This window comes from Phyllostomus discolor, chromosome 4, assembly GCF_004126475.2.
Source record: "Phyllostomus discolor isolate MPI-MPIP mPhyDis1 chromosome 4, mPhyDis1.pri.v3, whole genome shotgun sequence".
Lineage (NCBI taxonomy): Eukaryota > Metazoa > Chordata > Mammalia > Chiroptera > Phyllostomidae > Phyllostomus > Phyllostomus discolor.
This window is the reverse complement of record NC_040906.2, coordinates 123,484,424-123,510,630: the sequence shown is the minus strand read 5'-3', so window position 1 is coordinate 123,510,630 and position 26,207 is coordinate 123,484,424. Positions and strand designations below refer to the sequence as shown.

Here is a 26,207-nt window from a genome sequence, read left to right as displayed (position 1 = left end):
AAAGAAATTTCATATTAATGTTTAACATTCCACTCCTGGGAGAGGCTGAAACTGCAGTTAAGTTAGTTACTAAGTTTTGGTTTGGCGTTTTGGCCAAGCAAAAGTGACTCCATTTTGGCCTGTTGTCACTTTTTTTAACTGTGGGATTTGTTTCTTCATGATCAACATCAGGCTATACATGACTTCTCTGCCACTGCAAGGTCAGGTTACCAGAATGTAGATGAGGCAGAGGACCTCCCAAAAGAGAAGTACCGTTCTCCAGAGAAGCCTATGGTTACCATTAGTGTCAGCAGGCATCAGACCTATAATGGGTTCTCTCAGTTCTTGTCTTTTAAAGAGGTGCATACCTATTAGTAACACATTGTCACAATAATCAGAGATGGTTCTTCTCAGAACCAAGGAAAGAGCATTCTCTGTAGTTTGTTCCTGAATGCTTTAGCCAATTCATATTTAAATAATTATTGATTTTTGTACTTCCCTTGAAGATTATTTCATAAACCTAGATATAAATATTAAGATTATAAAAATCCTTCTGTTACTAAGCTACATTTTCCTACATTTAATTCCCATACTTACTTAGTTGAATCTCTTTTGAACCATCCTTTTCAGGAAGGAAATACCTGCCAGTTTTTCCTTTTCTCTGAAAGGATTACCCCCTCAAGAGATGATTCTTCTTTTTAGGCTTCATAGTTTTCCAGGAGAGGGTGGGACACAGATTTAAATCCTGTGATGCTATAGATCCAATGCCCTTAAATTTCTCCAAAATAACCTTAGAGGAAATGCTGAAAACAAAATGCCCATCAAGCTGAGTAACTGTCTTGGTAAATTAATGTCACAACATCTTAAATGATGCTAAATAGATATCATAATTAATGGAAGAGTGGCATAAATTGAGACATAAATTTTGACCAAAGGGCAGTTATCATGAGATAAAAAATAATCACATCCCTGGGATGTGATTCGCCAGGAATGCAATGCCACTGAGCGCCTCTTCATCTCTTAGAACGTAGGTGTAGGACACAAGTCCCTGGATGCAAAATGTCAGACAGCATGTTCTAGGGGAGATCTAGATCATGATTAGGCACCCAAATAATAAAACCATGTCATTTTAGAGTTAAATATTACCCAAGAGTTAATTTAGTTATAGTTAGAACTCCGGAATTTACAGGTGAAGAAATGGAGGCTTTAGGAAGTCAAATGATAGCCTCAAATCTAGTAGTGTGCAGGTGGGACCTCCTGGATAAATACTCCCAGTCAAATACTCTTTCAGTTACATAGAAAATAGCTTCAGCAATAAGCATTTATTAGTATCTACTTCATTATTTCCTGAACTGTTTTCCATGGAAGGCTAGTCCCAAGAGAGGGTCCAGGAAAAGGAAAATTCCTAGGTTAATTACATTTAAGACATATTATTCATCACACCTCTCGTTCCCTTGAATTTATGTCACACATTAACACAATAAAGGTTCTACAGAGTCCCGAGGTTAAAAACAAACAAGAAAAATATCTCTGAATCTTTATTTGACATAGTATTGCTTAGATTTATTTGGGAACATTTTTGTTGTCATAAGAAACTGTGTCAGGCCCTGGCCAGGTTGCTCAGTGGGTTGGAGTGTCATCACGTACACCAAAAAGTGGATTTGATTCCCAGTCAGGGCACATACCTAGGTTGCAGGTTTGATCCCGGGTCGGGGCACCTATGGAAGGTAACCAATCAGTATTTTCCCTTCACATCAAGGTCTCTCTTTCTCTCTATCTCCCCCTTCTTCTCTCTCTAAAATCAATGAACATATCCTCAGGTGAGGATATAAAAAATAATAGAAAAAAATCTTGGGTCAGTTGTTTAACAAAAAAGATACCTGACCTCTGTGGTTGTGGAGCTGATCTTAGCCTCTGTATCTTTCATGCCTATCATACCTTTAGGAATTAAAATTTTCAGACAATTTTGCCTATCCTTCTTAGACCTGCCATCCACATCTAATTGGTGGCACACAATTATGAGTTAGTCATATCCTAAAAAAACACTAGTTTCTGGAAGACCTTATTATTGGAAAGGATTTTTTCCCCCGTAACTAAGCATATTTATCTAAATGTTTGGTATTCTCACAACCAAACATTACCTTTACATAGAGATGGGCAGAACAGTTTCCAGTGAGGACGGCTTTAATATACCAGGCAAAGAGATGCACTCTCCCATTACTGTACTACACATCCCCAGGTTGGCTGTGCAGTTTGTTTAAACCGGTTGTCCTAGCATTCATCTGATGAGCACCCCTTCACACTCTCAGCAATGTCCTGCTTTGGGTATAAATTATGCTCACCCTACTTTTAGAAGTATTGGTGGGATGCTTGCCTTTTTGTTGTTATTCTAATTAATTTGAGCAGATGATACTACTTTTTAAAATATCGTATTGAGACAGATGCTGATGGGATTGGTTTATTTTTTCTACTATTTCTCTACGAGTTCCTTTCCATTTTCACTGGTGGATTTGTCTTTCTCAATTTAGGCCTTTCATTTTTTTGTTTCTCTAAATTCTGTTGTAGGGCTCCTTCCCTTTTCAATATACTTGTTCTCCCTGGGAGAAATCTCATTTTCTCTAGTGGTTTCAATTACCATCCGCACGCTGATGTCTCTCATATATTTGCATTTATTTCTACCACCTCATTTTGTGCCTTCACTTTGCAATTAGGTTTTTCTTGTTTCTTTTTTTTCTACTTTCCAAACTTCATTTGTCTTGCATTGAGTAGTATATTTACTCATTTTAAAGTTATTTATTCTGTGTGATTATTTTCATTATTGGATTTAAATTTTTAACAACCCTGCTTGTCTTAAAGTCTAAATTACATCAGCACTGTTAAACTTTACCTGAGTGATGATGCAGGAGACCTTCAACTCCTTTGACCTTTTTCTTTACCTTCCCATCTTGTATATTACTTTTCTCTAGTATTTATCCCACTTTTCGAAATAAATATTTTATGGAAATATAATATTTATGGAGAAAAGTGCAAAATCATGAGCTAAGATCTTAATGGATTTTTAGAAGGCAAAACCCACGTACATAGTAACCCAGTCAAAAGTAAAGCATTACTGTGTCCTCCAAAGCCCCTCATGCCTGCTCTCATTTAACTCGACCCCCAGACCCCAGCCAGAAGGGAAACATTATTCAGACTTCTATAGACATAGATTGATTTCAAATCTGTTTTTGAACTTTATATAAATGGAATTTGAGAACATGTAAGTCTTTCGTGCTTCAGTCCTTTGGCCAAACATTATGCTTATGAAATTCATTCATTTTTAAAAAATTTTACAATAATTTATTTTTCCAATTGTTGTGTAGCATTCTACTTTATGACTGTACCACATTTTAAAAAAGCTATGTTGCTACTGAAAGAAGTTTGATTATTTGCAATTTTGGGTTATTTTAAATGATGATGTTATGAATGTTCTTCTATATGTCTCTCTATTTACATGCACTCCTGTTGAATATATGCAAAGTTGTAAAATTACTGGGTCAAAGGCTATCCCTTAGGCTTTAGTGGATAATGCCACACAATAGTCCCAAATGTTTATACTTGCACTAGCATGTGCGTGAAGAGTTTCACAATACATGTCTTGGTATTTCTCTTGACCAGTGTCCTGGAGGTATCCTTCATATCTCTCCATTATTGCAACTCTTGCTCCTGCCTCCCACATCTTCCTTCATTCTGATTTAATTCCTTATTTATTAGAGTGTAGCCTGCGGTAACTTTCTTAACAGAGTGGAAGGTCTGTGGAATGTAAAGGTTTTGAACGACAAATGGAGACCCCCTTATTAGTAGGTTGTTGGTTATAGAACACCAGGTTAACTTCACTTTGCCTTCATGTTTTGAAGGCAGCGCTCCATTGTCTTCTAGCTTCTAGTCTTGAGGATGCATAGTTTCAAGATCCTCTAATTTTAGGTCTTTTCTATGTAACCTTTTAATTTCCTGTTTTGGAAGATTTTAGGATGTTGTCCTTGTCCCTGGTGTTTGCAGCTTCTGTACAATGTATCTTGTGTAGCTTTTTTTTTTAACCACTGCCTAGGTGCTGCGTGAGACCTTTCAGTCCCATTTCTTTGAGATTTCTATAATTCTCTCTTTATTTTCCTTTTTTTTTGGAAACTATATTATTTGAATAATGGGCCTCCTAAATTGTTATTCTAATCTTAATTTCCTCTCTGATTTCCCGGCTGTATTTTTATCCTATTTACTAGGATATTTTGTCAATTTTTTTTTCTGTTGAATTTGTTACTAGTGCTCTCTTGTTTTTTGTTCTCTTTCTCTTTCTGAAAAATCTCCCCCCTTTTAGGCTCTTTTTTTCTTGTTTAATGGATATAAACTTATTTCTCTGGGGTTATTAATGACAAAGTTTAAGTTTTCTTCTGATTCCTATACTGGCTTTGTCTCCACTGGGTTCCTTCTGTTCATTTCTCTTTTTTGTTCTTCCTGTTGGAGGTCCCTGGAAATTTCTGGTGATCCTCAGATGTACAATCATGTTTAACAGTGGGGCTGTGAAGCACTAACAAGTTGATTAAATGGAGTTTGTTGGAGAGCTTTTGTGGTAAATCCTGGAAGCAATTTAATTTTTTAAAATATTTTTAATTTTTATTTTTATGTTAACATATAGCAAAACTGACTTTTTAATGTACAGTATCTTATTTTTAACATGTGTATGGGTGTGAGTAGCCACCACCACCACAATCAAGATACAGAAACAGTTGCCTTAACCCCCAGATACTCCCTCGAGCTCCATCTTTGTAGCCACACCCTCCTCTCAAACCAACCCCTGGGATCACTGATCTATTCTCACTGTGTCTTTTTCAACAATCATTTATATTTAATCAGATAGTGTGTAACCTTTCTGATGCTGACACTTTTCACTCCAAAATGCCTTAGGGATTTATCTAACATATTGTAAGAAAAAATATTTTATTCCTATGGTTGTTGGATAATAATCTACTATAAGGATATGCTGCAGTTTGTTTATCCACTCATTTGTGAGGGACATCTGAGTGGTTTCCAGATTTGGTGATTAGAAAGGAAACTGTCATAACCATTTATATAAGGCTTTCGTATATACATACATTTTCATTTCTCTAAGGTAAACACCTAAAAATTAAATTACTAGGTCATATGATAAGGGTGTGTTTAACTTTATAAGAAACTGCCAAATTATTTTCCATGGTGGCTGTGCCATTTGCATTGCCATTAGCAATATATGGGAGTTTCAGCTGTTCCTTATCCTCATCAGCATTTGGTGTCCTCACAATTTTTTATTTATCATTCTGTTATAACACATGTGTAGTATATCCTTTGTCATGTATGTGATTTGATAATATTTTCTCCCTGTCTATAGCTTGCCTTTTTATTACCTTAATTGTTTTTATTTTTGCATTATAAACTGTAATTCATGTGGCAAGTTCTCTTATTTTTCTTACCTTGTTTCTCCCTTTCTAAATTGCAGGGAAGCCTGTGTATGTCAGTTGGGATCAAAACTCCCAAAAGGTGGGAACTTATAGTATCCAACACAACTTTTGTTAACTTTGATCTCCCTGACTGTGTATCCATCAGAACCTGTTCTGGCTGCTCCCGAGGGCAGGGTAAGTTGGTTGAACAGATAAGCCAGACAATAAATAGAGCCAACACTCAAGTAAACATGATAAATAGTGGCAAAGCCTTTGTAATTTATTATTTCTTTAGGTTATAAAATTGCATCAGTAGAAACTGCTGCTCAGATTGCCTAAAAGAAATCCTAGAGAAAGCCAGGTATTCTCAACGTGGCTCCTGCAGCTCCCCATCGTCTTCCTGTGGTGGCATCTATCACACTACCATTGTGATGCCATGTCTCTGCCAGACGCTGAGCTGCACAAAGGCAAGGAGTATGTCTCTTTGGCTCGAAGTTTTATCATCAGCACCTAGTAGCCTGGTGCTTAATAGGTTCATTGATTAAATTAATGAATGAAGTTGAATGGATGGACATATGAGTATAAACTATCACACATGCAGTCTTAACCAAAAGAGTCAGAATTTAGTACTTAATGTTTTCAACAGCCCAAGGTTTGTTGTTTGCACAAAGAGAACCATAGGAATTTTTGTTCACTTGTTAACCACATCTCAGAGGCTGTGAGAAATATCTTGGAGGACTCATGGGCTAAGGTGAAAAGAAGTAGAGAGCAATCTAGTTGATTTGATAGTTGTAAACAGCCAAACCAAGTAATTCAAGTAAATATGCTCTTGTGGTTTGAATCACCAATTTAGATAATTGTTTGTTTTTTTAATTAAATGAATAATCAACAAGCCTCTACTTTTTTTTTTCCTGTATAAGCAGAGCCAAAAACTGTTTTTATTTGGGTGGCATCTGAATTCAAAATTGCAGAAACAATAATAGGAATAAAAAAGAACTTATGACATTTATTTCAAATTACAACTCTTCCGTTCTTCAATAGCTTCACTATTTCGTTTCATGCACAAGACACTAGATAAAAGCACTCTACTCCTGATTAGCTTTAATTCCTTCTCACAGTATAATGTTGGCTAAGTCATATTGTTTATTTGTTTAAAAACTGTCTACTCCAGGATCTTGTTTAAGCAGCTGGGGTGTACAAAGATGAAAAACACATAGTTCTTACCTTCCAGAAGCTCTTGATGTAGGTACAGAAGTAAGTGTTTAGTCCAGTCACTGTGCTAGAGTGATGAGTGCAGTCCTAGAAAACTGAACAAGGTCAGAGAAAGGAGGGCGGGAGGAGGTCAGGTGAGATTTCACAGAGGTGACTCTTAAGCAGGGTTTTGAAAGGTGAATGGAAATTTGCCAGGGAGAATGTGCATAGAAGAGTTTCTAAGTATTAGGAACAGCATATTAAAAAAGATAAAATGCCAACTGGACTGAATTTAGAGTTTCAGGTGGGCGTGGCATTAGATGTACTGCAGAAGTTGCAGGAGGATAATCATGGAAATCTTGAATGCATGCCTTAATTCACTGTATGGACTCCACTGGGTACAGAATGAAAACATAAGGACTTCCATTTATTTGTATCTTATTCTCTATTATTTTCCTTTGTATCTATGTTATAATGCACATCATACAGAAGCATAGTAGCATATGTATTGAGAGATGTGTACTCAATTCAAACATTTTAATGACAAGGGTGTGTGAATTAGAAGACCACATAGTTTCTTCCTGGGCAAGTGGGCTAGCAGCATTGCAATGAATCACGTGGAGGTGGTGCGAGGAACAGACTGCTAAGAAGTACAGCCCTAGTGCTAACGCTTAAAAACTGTGATACCATTACTACTGATATTTGTTCACATGATTAAATGTTGCTTTTGAGGGTAAATCTTTCAAGTATAAACCTCATAAGAGGTGGGGTTAGACTCACCACAGAAGAACTGGAGCAGACAGATTGAGACAGATTGAAAGACTAAATAAAGACACCTTTAGTATTTAGTAATTAGTTAGTTAGTGTTCTGTGTCTCTATTTCCCACTGGAACAGTTTCTCCTCCTTGGCACTATTAGTATTTTGGGCTGGAGAGTTTTTTGTTGTGGGGACTGTCATGTGTGTTGAGGATGTTTATCAGCATCCCTACGTCTGCCCACCAGATGTCAATAGCACTGCCATCCACCCAGCTGTGACAGCTCCAAATACGGCCAAGTGATCCCTGGTTGAGAATTACTGCCCTAGAATACAGACTGCATGAAGGCAGCGTCAGTACTGTTCTTGCTTCCCACTGTGTCACCAGGACGTACCACAGAGCCTGGCATACAAGAAGCATTCATTTGTTTTCTTGAATAAATGAGTCGTGAAATTGTATAAATATGCAACTTAAAGTACTGAAAACATCCCAGTGAATTCAGTTGCCATTTGTTATAATAGTCTTTTGTGCCATGTGTAACATTCTGTCTTCCATTTTATAGGTGGATTTACTGTGAAGATCAACCAGTTGAAGTTTACAAACTCTCCGAACTTAGTAGCATTTCCATTTGCTCATGCAGCGATTTTGGAAGACTTGGATGGGTCTCTGTCTGGGAAAAATGGAAGTCACATTCTCGCTTCTATGGACACCCTCCCAGCCTCTTGTTTGGTCAATGCCAGATTCAGTCGGATTGTCCCTGGCAGTGTCTGTGGGGAAGATGTTCTTTTTCATCGTATGTCTATTGGACTGTAAGTTGAATTTACTTTACTTTTCAGTTTGCTAATGAGCATGCATATATCATGCACGGTGTTGAGGTTTATACACTTGACCTTGGGCAAAAGGCTGAGAAGTGATGTTGAAGTTTATAAAAGGGAGATTGTTTTCTAGATTCTATTTAAAGTATTTAGTTCTACACGAGTGATGTGGGAATAATTTTGACAGCTGTCAAATCATAGGTTTATGGTAGTTTTGGGCTGATTCAAATGGCAGCTAACTTTCAATATCACTGGACCGGAACTCGTAGTCCATAACCTCTTATTGACATTTTGAGCTAATAGCTTCCTCTTGAAAAGACTTGCAACCAACAGAGAACTTGAAATATATTTAAATTAAAAGTATTATTAAAAATTCCAATAATGTCCATTCTCGTTTATATACATTTACTCTTTCCCAGGTCTTTTTAAGTGTTCAATATGCTCCAGGGAAGCAATTGATGATGCCTTCCTATTACTTGCAGAGTCGTTTCACGCCAGTTCATTTTCCTTGTTAATTTCCTGAACTATTGGAGTTGTACAATATATTTCCTATTAATATTGGAGCAAGGACTCCTTGGTTATGCTAGTCAAGTTACCATTAAGTTAGCAACTGGGCTGTTTTTAATGCATAAGAGGATTGCTTCTGCCCTCTTTAATTTCCAGGTAATGATTGCTGGGTGTCTAGGGTTCTCTCTTTTACCTATTTCAAATGCATTGTATGGACTTAGCCACAGTTCTTTCCTTCCTTTGTTTTAAGTGTCTTAACTGCATGAGTACGAAGTCAGGTGATTCAGCTACAGCCCGTTGGCATCTCTTTTAAACCAGAAAACTTCGGAGAGTGAGAGGTCAGGATTGCACTAAGTCTGCACTTTGAATGCATATGGACCTGTATCTTGAAATTTGGTTTTAAGAGCTTTAGTAATATGCTGCTAACATCAAATAGTCTGGAAATTTTTTTCACTTTTGCCATCCAGACTGTTTATTATCCTATCTAATGTTAATGGGCCCAATCCCAGTGAGTAAAACAGGAATGTGGAGGGATCTATTTTCATTGTTAATCATTTTGATTGTGTAGAGAGTGATGTTTTTAAGAAACCCTCACAGATGCATCTTGATTTTTTATTATTACCTTAGTGATTTTTTAAACAAAGGTGTTTTTAATTAGGGTTTTCAGATTTATAAGAGTTATTGGTTTATTTCTTACATGATTTTTTTTGAAAATAATAAAAATTAAAATAGATTTTTGTGGTTCAAAAGAACATTATGTGCTTGCATTATATTTATTTTTCTGTGTTCTTTATACTCCTTTTTTATGCCTTATTTTAAGATCTTTTGGGAAACTATCTCTTGGAGAGGCACTTAGTGGTGGTGTTAGAAAGTTCTACAGAAATAATCTTGTCTGAGCATCTGTTCCTGGAGATCTTCAGGACAGGGTACTTAGGTGCTTACCTTAGCAGCAGGTCATGACCCCAGCATTTAGGAACTGATACCTGGCCAAAAAGATAATAATCCTGCAACAATATTGTAAGTAGATTCAAAAGGCTCTTAGTAGGGTGAAAACCTTGTCTTGGTGTTTCTGGAGTTTTCCTGGTGTTCAAAAAAGAAAAATCTCATGTTCCAGAAACCCCTTCAGCCTTGAGAAAACCAGGATGGTTGGTAACTCTACTCTCTATGCTTCTATTTAAAAATTTTTTTTGGTTGACCCACAGGTCTATGGACAAATGCCCAGCTATCCCAAATTAGCTGCAGGGAAGTCTCAGAGCGCTCCCAATTACTAGTCTCCTGACCTTGGAGTCCTCTCCTCTGGGATAAGATGATTGGATTAGGTGGTCTCTAGGGGTTTGCTGGTTAAAGTGCACCAGTATCACCTGGGCTTTTGTTAGAAAGGAGGAATCGAAGACTCCATCCCAGACATCCTGAATCAGAACCCCCAGGTGATTTATATTCAAGTTTGAGAAGCACTGCTCTGAAGTCCTTCTAACTTTAACTTTCTATGATTCTATCCCTAGCAATTTGTGCTCAGTGACTTGATCTTTGTCCCAGAGCATTATAACCTCATTAGGAACATGTCAGAGCTAATGAGCAATTTGAATTCTGCATAGATACAAACTTTGCTGCATTTCAGGGAGAAAGGATTAATTTATTGTGCTATTTGCCCTGGAGCAAGCACCCTAAGAGTTGATTTACAAAGCTCTCACAGTCATGATCTTTTGGGGTTGCATGTTGATGGAGATCTGATATGGCACGAGTACCCTGCTGTCTTTACTTAGGTTCTTACCCTCCCTCCCTCAGCAAGAGGTCCCAGAGGGCTGTGCATGTGGCCTTACATAGCTGCATAAACAAGGCACCACATTCCCCTCTTGCTAACAACCAAGTAGATGGAGTGGAATTTTTTTCCTTGAAAAGCCCTCTTTATGGTCCAGTTTCACTCTAACTTCTTTTTTTGACATTGGCAACTCTCTGTTCTGTCCCTCCACTACCTTATTTAAGTTTGATGGGTTCCCACATTTGTGCCACTTCCTGTTCTGTAGCTTCCTCTGACTCCACCCTAGCAGTTCGGTTGACAGAGGCATGTAAATATTTGAAATTGGTCATAACATTATATTTAAGGGGAGAAACAAATTCCAGTCTCTACAAGGCAGAGTCTCAGAGTTTTTATGTTTGTTAAAATGACAACATGCTTGATCTTCATGAAAGCTGCTTATATTGTTCCCTCTCTCACTCACCAGTTCTAAAACCAGGCTTTCTACAGGACCCACAAGTATTCTGGATAGTGTACTTTTCCCAGCTTCTCTTTCTACCAATCTCCGCTATCAAGCCCATCCTTCCTGATAAGACAGGGGTGGCGTTGGCCCTACCAATGTAAGGTGGATCTTGTTTCAGAAAAATGTGTCGGTGATTTGTTCTCTCTAGAGGTGTCATAATGATGATATACCTAACATAGTGCTTGGATTTATCCATCCCCAAGTTTAGATAGATAAATGTTTTCTTTTTAGGTAAATGTAATTGTATCTATAGAGATAATTACATGGAACAAGCATAATATTCCCAATAAAATTTTGTATGCTCCTTCCAGATCTTTGTAAGCTCTTCTCCTTTCCCCTTAAGTTGCTAGTATTCCTTACGGTTCTGTGAGGAGCTTCCTTTCTCTCAAGTCATACCCTTTCCAGATGATCTTGGTTATTTCACCACTTTGGTCCACATCCACTGATGCTTCCAGACTTTCTTCCTTTAGTCTACACAGCTCTACTGAGCTCTAGACCCATTTATCCAACTGCCTTCAGGATCTTCACTGCCCAATATTGTAGCAACTATCCCCATATAGCTACTGAGCACTTGAAATATGGTCCAGCCAAAATTGAGATGTGATATAAATGGTAAATTATGTACCATATTTCTAAGACTTGATATGGAAAAAAGAATGTAAAATATCTTAACAATTTGTTTATATTATGTTTAAATGCTAATATTCTGGATACATTGGGTTAAATATATTATTATAGCTAATTTCACCATTTCTTTTTACTTTTTAATATAGCTACCATAAAACTTAAGGTTACGGGTTATATCATGGTTATGTTTTTGGCTTATATTAGTGGCTTGAATTATATTTCTATTGAGCAGGAATTCTTTCAGTACTTTCACTAGAATGTATAATAGACATCTAACACCTGGCTTGCCAAAACTTTATCTATAGACCTGTTCCCTGCTGGGGATTCCATGAGATGCCTCAATTGTCTAAACCAGAAACATGGAGTTGACTCATCTTCTTATTTCACACATCCATCACCTATCAAGTCCTGCCCATTTACCTCTTCCAAAAATTCACCTTAAGTCTTTCTATTTCTCTCCTTCCTAACTTCCCCCATCTAGTCCAGGCTACCATCTCTCTCACTTGCCTAATCATAACAGCCTCTTAGCTTGCCACCTAGCTCTGCTCACATCCTTGAACTTTATAACTGAAGATCTGGTCTTGTTATTCATTCATTCCCTTGCTTGAAACTTTTTAAGATTTTCCAATGCTTCTGGAAAAAAGTCCAATATTCTTAATACCTCATGGGCCCTTTATGACCTGTTCCCTATTTATAATTCTAGCATCATCTCTCAACACTATGTCCTACTTCCTTGCACTTTATGCCTCAGCCACACTCAACTTCTTTGTGCCTTACAATTCATAATGTTCAACTTCCAATGAACTCAGCATGAAGGTCATTTTCTCTGGTAAGCTTCTCTGAATTTTCTGTTCAGGTTTTGGTATCCCTGCTGTATGCTGGCTCCATATGCTTGCACTAACCAGTAGTCATAGCACCTACATAGCTTAAAAATTGTCCATCTTTTCTTGTAGATGGTATGTAAGGCAAAAATAGGTTTTTTTTCTTTTGTGTGCATGTGTTTGTATTATAATATCTGATACCATGTTGAAACATAGTGACTCAATAAAATTGGTATGGAGTAAATGAATATAAGTAAAAGAAATTGTGGACTCTCTAAAATCTTCCTCCAGGGCCGTTACTACTCATTTCTCCTGAAGGACATGTCTGCGATGAGCCCCTGGCACTCAACGTTTCTGCAGAAGACACAGGGTTAAAGTGCTGTCCCCAGCCTTTATTTCTAAAATTTCTAAGAATGTCTAATACTTAAGAATGTCCTTTCATGATGTCTTCTGGGCTTTTGTTTCCTGGGACTGTCTGTTGACAAGATGATTTATTTTAACAGTTGATTTCTTTCTCCACTCTGCCCCTACCCCAGCCCTAACCCACCTCTATTGAATCGGCAGTTTGCCTGTACTTACAATTGTTTTCTTGCCCTGGAAATATTGATATGTAGAATTGTGAAATCAACCTTCAAAATTACCATCTACAAATTAGTATTATTATTGCTATTATTGTTGGTCTAAAGTACTCAGTAGGTACTTCAACTGTCATAGACTTATTCAGATGACAGTAAGTAAAACCTTGATCTGTTTTTCAATTATTGACTGGATTGAGTATGGGGAAAATTAAAAGTGTTGAAAAGGTGTTGTAGGTTGGCCAACCAGTCTTCCTGAGTTTTTATAGGATGTTCATAAATTAAAGTTAGGACATGTGCATTAATTAGAAATTATTTTTTTAATCTAAAGAATAAAGAATTAATTAAGAATCATTTGTAGGTATAAGACAAAGATTGCCCTTCCAACTTCTTAGGTGTATATCTTTGGACAAGCTACTGTATCTCTTTTTGCTTGAGTTCTCCTATCAGTAAAATGGACATAATGTTATTTATCTCACAGGGTAGTTGCCTGGCATGTAGTAAGTGCTCAATACATATTGTCTTTAAGAAGTCTCTATTTTAGATTGGTGATTTATTGGTGTACAAAACAGCATATAAACATACGACTAACTGAATAAAATGCTATAAACTATTATGTTTCTGATAAACCAATGCCTGGAAAGGGAATTAAGTTTGCTCATATATAACTTAATCCAACTTGTGAAAAATAGAAAATACTTTCCAATGTTTACATGGTGTTGTACTAATCCAGCAAAACCTCCCAGGTAGTCATAGAATCTGGAGTCATTCAGGACACAGCCTCTGATTCATTGTTACCCAATACTATCTGTTTCTTCCTTCTTCCTTCTCCTGGAAAAGAAAAGAAAAGGTTAATGTTCTTGTTGATCACCTTGATTCTTAGATCTTGCTTAATATCCTCTCCTGTAGTGCTTGCATTCAGCTTTTACCCATGTAACTGCTCTTAATGTGTCAGTGTTCAAAGTATGAGGCACCCCCTGCCTCTGTGATGCAAAAGAAGAGTTCAAATGGAAATTTTGGCCTACCTTTTCCTTTAATAATTGCCTAACTCTCCTTCCTAGGGACAAATAACTATAGCATCACTAATGGTCTCCTTTGAGCCCTCAAAAACAAAACCCAAACAAAAGAATACCCATGTAAGATAAAAACAAAATTCCAACAAGCATTATCCTTTCATCAGCAGAAGTTACAGAAGTAGAATAGAAAAAGATCTAAAAATATTAATGAATCCCCAAACTGAAGAATACCACCAAACTATATCACTGAACATGGCTTTGGCAAGAGGGGCTAACAATGAACTTGTGAGCTGGTGTCAGTCAGCTCTACTATAGCACCAGGTGTGTATATAGTGTGTGTGTGTATGTGTCTGTGTAAAGAGTTTCTTAGTCTAACTCCCTACCTGATACATAAAATTGTTTTTCAATATCCTTGACAAGTAGTTTTCTACTGTTTGGTTGAATAGCTCTAATGGTGGTCTTCTCATGTTCTGAGGCAGCCATTCAAGCTAGATTCAACAGATCAAGACAAGAGATGAAGTAGTGTAGGAAGGATCTTATTAGGTAGGATGATAGATATCTGTTGCTTCTCTTTGCAGATTAAAATAGGATATCATCCTAAGTGTATTGCCAAAACTGTAGATACTACCTTTGAAGAGGCGGTAGGTGTATTCTTGGGCTTCTCTATAATAAACTATTATTCTTTAGCCAACTCTGAAAAGTAATAGACAGAAATACACACCTGCAAAGTCATGGAGAGTGATCTTAGGGTGTTCCTGCCAGAAACACAAAAATTATTAAAACCTATGACTTTTGCCTTTTTGCCTACCCTACCTGTTTTTATGTGAATTTAAGGATTATTAAAAGTTTAGGGGAAAGACTGAATGTTGTGGCTTCTTTCTTCTTTTTAGGTTTTCTTATTCAGAAGGAGAAATATTAAGTGTATCTCAGCTAAGAGGGGTATATAATAAAAGCTTATTGGTACTTGTAAAATATTACTGGATGGTGGCAGCTCTGCAGGTAGGTTAGTGGTTTTCTGACAAGGAGTTGTTATGAGCCTGGTGCCTTTTTAAAGGATGCTCAAGCCAGACTCTGCCACAAAAAATTTGTTGGCTGTGCTCCAAATTTCAGTTTTGTCCTCTTTGTGAAGTAAAAGATGAGAGCGACAGCAGCAAACACTAATATCTAGGAAATGCTAGTAGCACCATTTGCGGCTAGTTATTATGATGTGTCTGGCTTAGGAGATGTGTAATTAGAAAGTGTTTATTTCACAATTGTTCTGAATTGAGAGCATTTAGAGCTCAACGTAGTGTTTGTCTTCATACACAGAGATATGGACCCTCAGGAAAAGTAAGCTAATGGTGAACACAAACCAGGGTATTAATATTTGTTCTCACTGGTATTGCTGATTGCCTAACAAATCCTTTGTGGGCAGTATACATTCAACAGTTCCACACAGTAGATGGGCACTAAATGACATAACTGTTTATGCGACTAGTATTGTAATTTGGTGCATAGGCTGGAAGTTTTATAAGTGATAGTGCTGTATTTCTAAAGGAAAATACTGCTCAATTAAAATGGGTTTGGTTATTTTTAAAAGGAACATAAATTAAAGCACCCTATTTAACAGGAAAAGAAAAGGAAAGTCTTAGAGTTCTTTTGTCCTGATTATATACAGGAGCTGGTGCTGATGCAGAGCTAAGGGTTAACATTTAAAATGGACTGGTTGCCTCCTGATTTCTTGCACATAAAGCCATGAGAAGTTCAGGGAGAGACTTCTTCCCCTAGTAATGAAGCTCTTTGCTGCTAATGGCCCATGCAGACTCCCTTGGCTCCTCCAAATTAGAAATACTTTTGTGCTCCTTTGCTTCATTAACAGTAAAGAGAGGGAGATTGGTGGCTATTTAGGGCACGGGGAAATTGGTGGCTATTTAGGGCAAGCGAAAATTGTAGTAATTATGGTTGGTAAATTCTCTTCATGTTGTTCTTTGACTCTTGATGTTCTTTTGGTGCTTTTCAGAAGAGCCCACCACTGTCACAGCTGGCATTTGTCCTAGAAGGATGGGAGCTATTTGAATTTTTGGCCCCTGGTGATGGTCAACACAAGGCCTCATGCCTAGTGGGGGATGATGGGTCTTTTACATTTTGATTTGCTTTTCAGAATGTACCATGTGAATCTTTCCACTTCTAGCTATGATCAAAATATATTGAGTAACTTTTACCTCCTCTAGCTGTATTGCATTACTGAAAGCTGGTGCTACATGTGAGTACCTGTGAAAATGCATCCCAAATAAACCTTGATTGAGACAGATGGAGTGGCTTGGTAGGATCAGAACAATACATGAAGAAGGAAGAGAAAAGGATACTCTAGGATCCCTGTGTGCTATGGTAGATCTCTGGTTGATCAAGGGGTTAGCATCAGACTACCAGATGCTGGTTGGAAGGAAATGGTGTCACAAGAAAGATACAAAGTCCTAAAGACTAATAGAACTGAATTAATGTTAGAATTTAGTTGCTTTATAATTTTTGAAGAGAGGGTGAGGTTTATAAAGGCCTTATGAAGCTAGGGAGTATGGTCTAGAAAATGGCTCCTTCAATAATTGAAGTTACAATTTATAGGACTAAACCAGAAAAATTACACCCTGTAAATTGATTTATTAATGTGATGCTGATGGAAAGTGAGAAATAATTAAGTCAAGTCAAAGTGATCAGGTGGATTCTTGGGGCCACATTGCTGGAATTAATAAGCATTTCTGGAAATATTTACCCAATTGATTATATTATAACATACTGGGGTAATATTTTCATAGTATTCAAGATGGTATGTATACTATCTGAAGAAAAAGGTAACAAAATATAGGTTGGAAGAATTAAATGTAAACAGATGGGTTGATAACCAAGTAGAATTCTTTTGGTATACAGTTAAAAAAAAACTATTTGTAAAAGTGATTTAATTCAGAGAACTTGCCTAGAAAAATAAGAAATTTAAGTTCATAAAGAAAGCTTAGCATGTCCCTAAACCAGGGTTCACTATTATTGTAGATCGCTTGTAGATGCCCAGGAGAGGTCTGACCACCAAACATCAGTGTTCAGTTGTCTTGGCAAATATCGTATTGATTTGGAGGTTGACAGTATCCAGTTCTGATAATAGGATCAAACTGCTTATCTCCTTTAATTAATACATTTACAAGAAACATCCTGATACTTCTGTGGTTTTCTGGGTAGACTTCTCTGTTGGTGAGAAACATCACTAAGTGGCCAGTTGAAGTGTTCTGGTCCATTTACACTTGCTTATTCATTCAACAAATATTTGTTGAGTACCTACTATGTGAAGACAGTTTTATTTGTTACAGTGAATAATTAAATGAAAATTCTGATTTATCAATTAGTTTCTCCTGGCTATAGATCTTATAATTCATTTCCCAGAGCCCATATGTCTCTGTGAAAGCTGAAAGGTTACTCTGGCAGAACAAGAAACACTCAAAATGATTCCTGCAGTACAGGGAATCCCCCTCATATACGGCCATGGCACCGACAGCAACCAGCTCACCTACCTCTTTGCTATTTCTTGGTTCCAACTTATCTCTTCTTCTCACACTTGTTTCACATTTATTTCTCAGTAGCCTATCTTTATTCATTAAATGTAGCATAATAGTTGGCTCAAATTGTGCTGGATGATCTCCTAGGACTCTGGGACTCACGGGTTCAAACATGGGAGGTGCGAACCATGATCATCAAGGACAAATGGCTAGAAGATACTGGAAGAAAATTAAGCTTTAGGTGAAAGTGTAAAGCTAAAGATTAAAATGTAAAAATAAATGTCATACATGGCAGGAATTTTAGGATGTGAATACCCCAAGACTAGAAGAAGGGACAGGACAAAATATGGAGGAAATACCAACAATGGATTTGAAGTCCAAGCACGTGAAGTTCATGTCCATTCTGATTCTAAGAATATGAATTGAGGATTGTCCTTTAGTTTCCATTTGAATTCTAATGTACATGTGAAAAAAACCTAAAGACCCCAAGCCCAAAGAGAGGAAGTTTCCCCCACTCCCCAAATTTCTGAAGATTCAGTTAATGCTGCATAGGGAAATCTTGGGGGGCAAAAAGTTTTTTTATTCTCAATGCCCTGATCAATTTTCACTTCTTTAATTAATTAACAGATGAAAAAACACATCTAACCTTATAAGAAATATATATCAAGGCTTTGTACTGTGAAAAGTATTGAGTGTCTTTTTAATGACCACATATACTGTATAAAACCTCTAGATATTAAAATGCATAGTGCAGGACGGCAAACCTGGCACTTCTGAGATTCTTACATGAGTTCTAGGTAGATGTTGTTGGGTTTGGTGATAGTTACGGAATACTTTGCATAGCTCATCTCTTTAAGTTTCAAAGTAGCTATGTGAGATACATACTACTGTTGTTTCCATCAAAAAAAATAAAAGGAAATTAAAGCTTCAAGAGAGTCAGTAATTTGCCCAAGTTCATATAGACAGTACACGTGAATTTCCAGTTTATATCTGTTTGACCATAGTACCCAAGCCATTTAACACTAAAAACAGTTTCCTTTTATAATATGCTGCTGGATTGTAAATTGGCTTTGGATATGCTCAGGCCACACCTCACTTTGAAAACTCAACATCCTTCATCTCATTTCCCTCCTCTTTGAGAATTTAATTATCTGCCTGCAGCAAAATGCCACAGTTAAGATTCTCATGAAAACTAAACCAAAGGGGGAAGACAGTCATAATGTGTATTGATTTTTTTTGGCTTTATTTTTTTCTTTCCACTTTGACTTTCTTTTAGGCTCTTAGCATGTAGCTAAATCTATTTAGGTTCTAGTGAAATCATAGAAATTACCTTCTGGAATGGGCTATGAAGAATAATTTGCAGAAATGAAAAAAATTTCTAATTCAACCTGTGACACTTACATAACACTCTGCCTCAGCTTCCTCATTTGGTAAAATGCAGTTCTAGAAACCCTTTGTATAAATTAGGAAACTGCCACCAGCTTTTGGGTGAGCTCATCCATGCATTCTTTCTTCATGTAACAAACATGATTTGAGCGCCTGTGTGAAGGGTACTGTGCTAGAATACCAAAAGAAGAAGAAAATACCTCTAACTTAAGGATCTTACAACCTGTGTGAACAAGCACAAAAGCAAACTCAATGACGCGGAGGTGCTGCAGTGGGTGAGAGCACTGGGCATTGCATGAACCCGCAGGAGAGGAGCCTGGTCCCCTCTTCATTTGAGGGAAGGCTGCTGAGGCCAGCCCTGCTGCACAGCTGGAGGCAGCCTTTTGCTGGAGCCGGCACATCAGGTTCTGGGTGTCAGTCATTGCTCCCAATAGGACTACCTATGAACTAAGTAATATGGTTTCTGCTGCAGATAAACCTGAGTACAGCAATTTCAGGCCATGGACATTTCTTTGTTAAAATAATAGCATACAGTCCTGAAGTAGGTGAATTCACTAAGATGGCATTTTAGTGGTATCAGTTCTGGGTGTGACTACCTCCAACCCACCGGATCAGTGAAATGCTGACACCTCCACAGACACACAGACAAGACAACAAGTGGCGAGAACAGAAGATGAGTTATAACTGATGGAAGAGGAATACATTAGATTCAAAATAAATAACACCCAATTTTTTCCTTTTAAATTCATGCTAGAACTAATGCTCCAGATGTACCTTATGACTTAACCATGACTGACAGCAGAAATAAGACAACCGCTGTCACATATGTGCGTGATACACTATCTAACCCTAATGGCTGGATGGCTCTGCTCTTGGATCAAGAGACCTACTCACTGCGATTTCAGACTCCTTGGATCAGCAGATCTCTGCAGGTAATCTATTCGATAGCGTGCTCCATTCCCAAGGGGTTATTATGTTTCATTTTGTAAAATAATAGATTGTAGGTATTAGCATCTTCTGGTGTTGATAAAGAAAACTATAGCAACATTTTGTCTGGATGAATATAACCTAAATATGAGATAGGATTTTTTAAAAAATTTTGAATATTTTGTAATCTGTTTAAATCTCACTTTGAATGCAGAACTGTTCTGCCTGAATTTTTAACTTTATTAATACAGTGAAACACAGCTTGTAAACAATCTATATAATTGTATTTTATATTATGGATTAAGAACTAATTTCACCCAGAGAGGTGTTCCTGGCCAGAAATGTCTTAACAAACCGTTTTTACATTGCCTACTGCCACCTTGTGGTCAAAGACTAAATTGCGAACGAAGGCCTAAATTTTCTTTTGGATTCCCTTGAAGAAGGCAAATGGTTAGGGGGAGCAAAGATAGGAATAGTCATACAAGAAGTGAGTGCATGTTCTGGGTAAAAAAGCAGCAATCAGGTAGACTCCCTCAAGATTCTTTTTATCCTTTTAACACATTTATTTCTTCTTGTCTCATTATACATATTTTCCCTAAAATCATGAGAGCAGTCTTAGGGAACTAGAAGCTGCATTAGAAGTACCATAGTTCTGAGGAATTCAAAGCAGAATCTTTATTTGTCCTCTCACCATCTCCCTGAGAGCAGAGAGCTCTTTCCTCCCCTGGAGTCTTCCATGAGAGCTTTCCACAGAATTTTCAGAAGGGGAAGGCAGCAGACTGGTGGCTCTGGAGATGGACATCCCGGGTTTCTATCCTGGCTCAGCACTCTCCCACTTTGTGATGTGGGACAGGTTCCCTAAACCACTGCCCACCTCACCTGTAAAAACAATAAGAAAAGTAATAGAAAAAACAAGAAAGTAATAGTAACAATCACAGGGGACTTTGCAAGGATTGAATGACAGTGTTAGCTATTCCTGTTATAAATGGATGACACTCCTATTTTTGTCCATCTTTCTAAGTTAAAGGAATTCTAGACCTGACTGTGTCTTTTCCAGCTGTTTGACGTGGGACGTCAATTCATTTGTCTGGGCCTTGTTTTTCTTTTCTGTTAATGAATCTTTTAAACAAACAGAAGCTTATGGCATCTTCCAGTTCTCACCATGTATGATTTTGTACCTCTAGTTATGAGTTCTTTTTGGCATGCATTTAAATAAGCCCATTCCCACAAGAAAAATAGTCTGAGTGTGAACTATCCAATTTCTAAACTACTCAGTGTTCTTTGTAGCTCCTTTTTGGAGGGGAACCTTCTTCACTAAATGAGCTCTATTGTACTTTTCTCTCACTTAAGTACTCAGCAACATTTAGCAACCTTGCTCCTGTGAATTACCTCCTGCTGGTACACACAATCTTATGGCCTCACCCTGACATCCTCATAAGGTGTGGGAGTCGTGTGGGGCGGTCCCTGCTGTCTCTTCCATCACCCAGTGAAGATCAAGGCTGTGACTGGTTCTTCGATAGCCAACTGAGGCAACTCACCTACCTGGGTAAGTATAACTGGATGAGTTATTTCCAGGGCACGTAGTCAGAAACAACCATTCTCTCTGGAATCTCAGATGTTTACACTATGAAACAATGAGAAGCTGAGGGGGCCGGCTGTGTGTAAGTGGGTGGGCTATGAAATCAGACTGCCTGGGTTTAAATCTCAGCTCCAACACTTACTAGCTAAGGGACACTGAGCAGCAACTCTTTCTCTCTAAGGCTCAGCCTCCTCAACTGTACAATAAGGCAATAAATAATAGGATGTACCTCAAAGGATAGGAAATTATATAAAAGGTAACATGTAAAACTTTTTATCAGAGTGCCTAACCAACAGTAAGTGTTTAATAAACATTTAAATTAATATTTTCTATTCACTTTTAGGCAGTGTTTGTATTTGTAGAAAGATCAAGTGCATAGGAAAGGCGGGATGGTTGGTTCTGGCCACACACGCTAGGAGCAGCAGAGAGCACAAGGTGGTGGAGACAGAGAGAGCAGGGATGAAGAGTGAAGCTAATTCAGAAGCCGAGAAGGAAAGCCTTGGAAAGGAATCCGAGGTCAGGATGGTGAGAAGGTGTGAAGGGCCAACCTGAGGACTGGGGAGTGGGCTGTCTCTGTTTTGTGTCAGGACGCAGCAACAAGATGAAGGGTCCAGGAGTCTCGTGTTATAGGAGTGGAAACCCTTCTGTGATTTCAGAGAACAGATGGCTAAAGGATTTCCTTATCTTCTCATTGTGCACATTTCATGGGAGATTTCCTTTGACTTCCTGGTGTTTGTCTCATACTCTGTTCTACACCGTGTCAGCACTGGTCACTCTGAGCACCATGATGTCCCCTTATGCCAACCTCACCTCAGTGTGGTCTGTAAGGAGAATCCATCCCAGTGGGTCTCTAGAATGACAATTGTATTATAAATTGTTCTTAACAGATCCTGGTCAAATTCAGGAGAACTCATTAGCACCTTAAATCCCGACCCCTGCCACAAACTAGATTCTCCCCTAAGGATGTAGAGAGCTGGGCAGTTGTCCTGAGCCCCTTGTCCCTGTCCCCTGTGCCTGGCTATATGTCAACTGAGTCTGAGCTACATTTGAGCTCTGGGACAATTACATTTTGATAGCACGAGAGAGGGGAGTATGGTATTTCCCTGTTGTTTTTTATCTTTGCCAAATGGATTGTTATATATATATATATATTTTTGCCCTGAATTGTACTGTTCCTATTTTATTTCTGATTTGACCCATCCATAATGTAACCTAAAGCTATAAAAACTCAGGATGGACAAAGAGCCTGTGACTGTCTCACAACTAGGGTGGAATACAGCCATTAGCAAGAGCAAATAGTTGCCATTAACTTTAGCTACGGCTATTCAGTTGATATATATATATCCTGGAACAAAATTTAACTTCAAATTGTTCTCATTCTGCTACTTTGGATGCTCTTCAGAAGCATATCCATTGATCAGATTCTGTTCATGAAGTGTGAACTAATTTGAATTCTCACATAATTATGATAAAGGAACTTTTGGGACTTAAAGAAAAAAAATCAAATCATGCAGTTACAGATTTTCTTCCCCTTTGATAGTATTACTTATTGAATTAAAGCAAATTATACCATTATCATATGTATACACCTATATGGTATAAATATACATCTGTGTAAGTATGTGTGTATATATTTACATGTAGGTGTAACTATGTATGTATATATTGTATATATATGATGTGGATGAACATTTTATTATAAAACGTTTTTATTAGGTATATAGTTTTCTTTAGTTTTTACAAAATTCTTTGTTTCAGAATACTTTAGTATTTCCTCCTTTGAATAATACGAGTTGGGAAAGGAACAGGAAGTCTCAGCGGGTTGGTGGAATGTTTAATGAACCTGGAGACCCCGGCTCCTTGGAGAGGCTTCCTAGTGTTCCCAGTAGTGGGTTTCAGGGCCGTTGGTGCCTCCTCCGACCTCTGGGCCCCTGGGGGAGGTAGGAGGCTGGAGGTGCTTGCGTTACGGTTTCTGGGCTGGCACTGTGAGGACTCGGGAGGAGCCGGGTCTTGTGCTGGTGTCCCGCCACACAGCTAGGTCAGGTTGTGTGGGTTTGCTTATGATTTGGGTCTCCTGCATGTAAAGTTTACAGCATATTTAAGAAGGCTAATGATGGCATAAGCTCAGTGAGGCAGCTGTAGCTGTCCCCCGCCCCCAGTACCCCAGCAATAGAGTTCCAGTCCTGTGCTGCGCATTTTACATTTTGGTTAGTTTACTTTCACTTGTTTTTTTTTTTTTTTTTTTGCTTTTGGGTTTTTTTCAGATCATGTTACTTTATAGTTCTGTGACTGGGATATTTTACATAAAATACATGCAGTCTAAGAAGAAAGCCTAAGCCAAGACCTCACATATTCCTGGGATGAAAAAACATGGGGAGAGTTGAGTGTACAGAAGCTTCGTTTCACTGTAGGGAAACTGCTAGATCTCCTTGAGGTGCAGCGAGTTTCCTGTTGGACTTTCCGGGCCGGTGTGGGTCCTGCTCCTTCTCCTGGCTGGAGGCTCACTCACAGTGCCGCTTCACTGACGACTGGCTGGGTTTCCTTCCTTTGTTGACCACTTCTAAGTGGAACATCTTTTGTATTGTTTGTTTGTGACCTCACCACATCCCTCAGGACAAGAAATTTTCAAGCAGATCACAATTATCTTCATTTCCTCCGTTTGGCTACTTCGTATGTGATTTAAGATACCTGACTGATCTCAGACCCCGCTGAGAATGGGAAAAATCAGAACCCAGGCATTCTGGCTCCTTGCTGTGGATCTCTCCACTAGAGTGTGCTGCCCGCTAAATAATCATTGATGTCTGACCAAACAGGGTGGGTGGTAGGGGGTGGGGGTTGCCCCGCAGGGTCAGGGAGAAAACTTCTCACTGATCCCCAGTGACAAAGAAAAAAAAAATCCTGCACATATAATATGTTTTGGCCCTTGCATTTTGCTTCTCTATCAAGGCAAGTTTTGTCTTTGTTCAGCAAACATCTTTATGGAATGCAGGTTCTTTGGAAAGCTCATGGCCAGAGCTTAGGGCTTAAGGTTTTAATCAGTGGCTGGCTGGTTATTTTACCTGGGGCATGGAATTATAAATGCTCCACGCCTCAATAACTTCATCTATACAGCGAGGTTAAGAATACTTATCTCTTGGAATTGTGGTACAAAATGCCCAAACATCTTCAACTGTGGTTAGTATGCCATGTTACTTTACTACAAATTTTCTCAGTAGATTATTTCTCTAGAATTTTTCTTCTTTCTCTGGAAGATTAACAATGTCACAGCCTTGAACTCATCATAACCTTTCTGAAGGGGTCTCATTTTATTTTCCTTGACTAGATTTTGTTAGATAACTGAGATTCATGGTAATATGACATATATGATGAATTGTTCCCCTGATTGAAATTTAATACCACTTAAGCAACTGCTACCCACAGAATAAGATAACCTTGCTCATTTAAAAATATCTTTTAAGGAGCTTGGTTCAGGCTGTCCTAAAGTATCTGAGAAGTCTGCCCAAGGAGCCACCGCTTACAAAGCAGACCACAAGTAAAGTGCTTGTGTGCTGCGGTTGTGTTAGGACCCAGGAGGGGAGATATTTGATGGTAAACTATTATGAATGGCAGTTGCAAACTGTAACTTCTGTGCCACGCATGGGAATGGGTATGACTGTAGAACAACTTTTATTTCCCAAGTCCAAGTCAAACCCAGCAAACCCATTTTTCTGTTTACACGATTTGATTCACTGGCAGCTCATGTCTCCGCCTTACACAGCCAGCTTCCCACTGCCTCTTTCCCTACAGTTTTTTATCCAGGGATGTCTCAGTTCATGGTGTACTATTTTTATTTTTTAGTTACATTAATGCTATGAAATAATTAGTCAGCTAATTAATCTGGTTTACAAGCTTTGTAGGATTCTGCAGCTGTCAGTCAGGCCCAGGCCCCAGGCTTACATCTAGTCTCAGCTCTCTTGCCCATGTGATTCCCGTTGCCATGGCTACTGGCTACATCTGCTGACACCCCACTCTCTATTTATTGCTTAATTAAGAATTTCACGCTCAGCCCTTATCTGCCTCTAAGAACAAGCACACACTGTTAAGAAATTCCAAATTTAGGCCCAGGCACAAGGAAAGCCTTTCTTGCGGCCTTGGCTGGATGGAGCCTCTCTAACGATCTCCTCCTCAGCATCCCAGCCGCCACCCTTCAATCAAAAACCATTAAATGGGACATAGATAATGAGCATGTAGCATATCAAAAGAAGGATGTTTGCTTGATCCAAAGGAGGAAAAGCTGCTAGACTCCATGCTCAGCCCCACTTCAAAGGGAGATGAGACCCCTTGTCACTAGGGCCTGATAAAGCCTCATTTGTTCTGGGCTTGACTTATGCAAAAGGTCTGGTATGTCCGAGTCCCATCTCCCAGACGTGGAATCCCCCCACCTCTTGCCTCCACCTCCAGCAGCCCCCTTCCTGGCCTTCCGCACGCTCGTGTGTCAGCACTTAAGCAGCTGGGTCCCCCAAAGCATCAGGCGGAGCGTGTAATCACTAACTCTTCACTGACAATGGCCACTTGTAAGGGGGTGGCCAGGAGGAGGTCTCCATCACAATAGGAACACAATTATTGCAGCTGCTAGGGAGGACTATGCTTCTTCCTGTAGAAATATAATAGGACTTGCCCAAAACAGGGGGACAAGGTTGGGGGGAGGCTGTGGGGGTTGAGAGGGGTGGGGGAAACAATCTTGAGTTGATTATTCATATTCTGACTCTTGGAAGCCCTATGTGGAACCAGTGGGGTTCCAGCAGCTGCTCGTGCACAGCCTGCTCCTAA

The 26,207-nt window shown here is 38.6% G+C and overlaps 1 protein-coding gene across 2 annotated transcripts in view; it reads left to right on the top strand.

Annotated features, from left to right (window-relative positions):
- PKHD1 (PKHD1 ciliary IPT domain containing fibrocystin/polyductin) overlaps positions 1-26,207 on the top strand; it is a 450,921-nt gene that overhangs the window by 194,684 nt on the left and 230,030 nt on the right. For both annotated transcript variants that reach the window (XM_036024228.1, XM_028510816.2), the window contains 4 exons: positions 5,483-5,618; positions 7,932-8,178; positions 19,647-19,824; positions 21,170-21,365. In XM_036024228.1, coding sequence (XP_035880121.1) covers positions 5,483-5,618; positions 7,932-8,178; positions 19,647-19,824; positions 21,170-21,365 — 757 coding nt within the window. The remainder of the gene's footprint in view (positions 1-5,482; positions 5,619-7,931; positions 8,179-19,646; positions 19,825-21,169; positions 21,366-26,207) is intronic.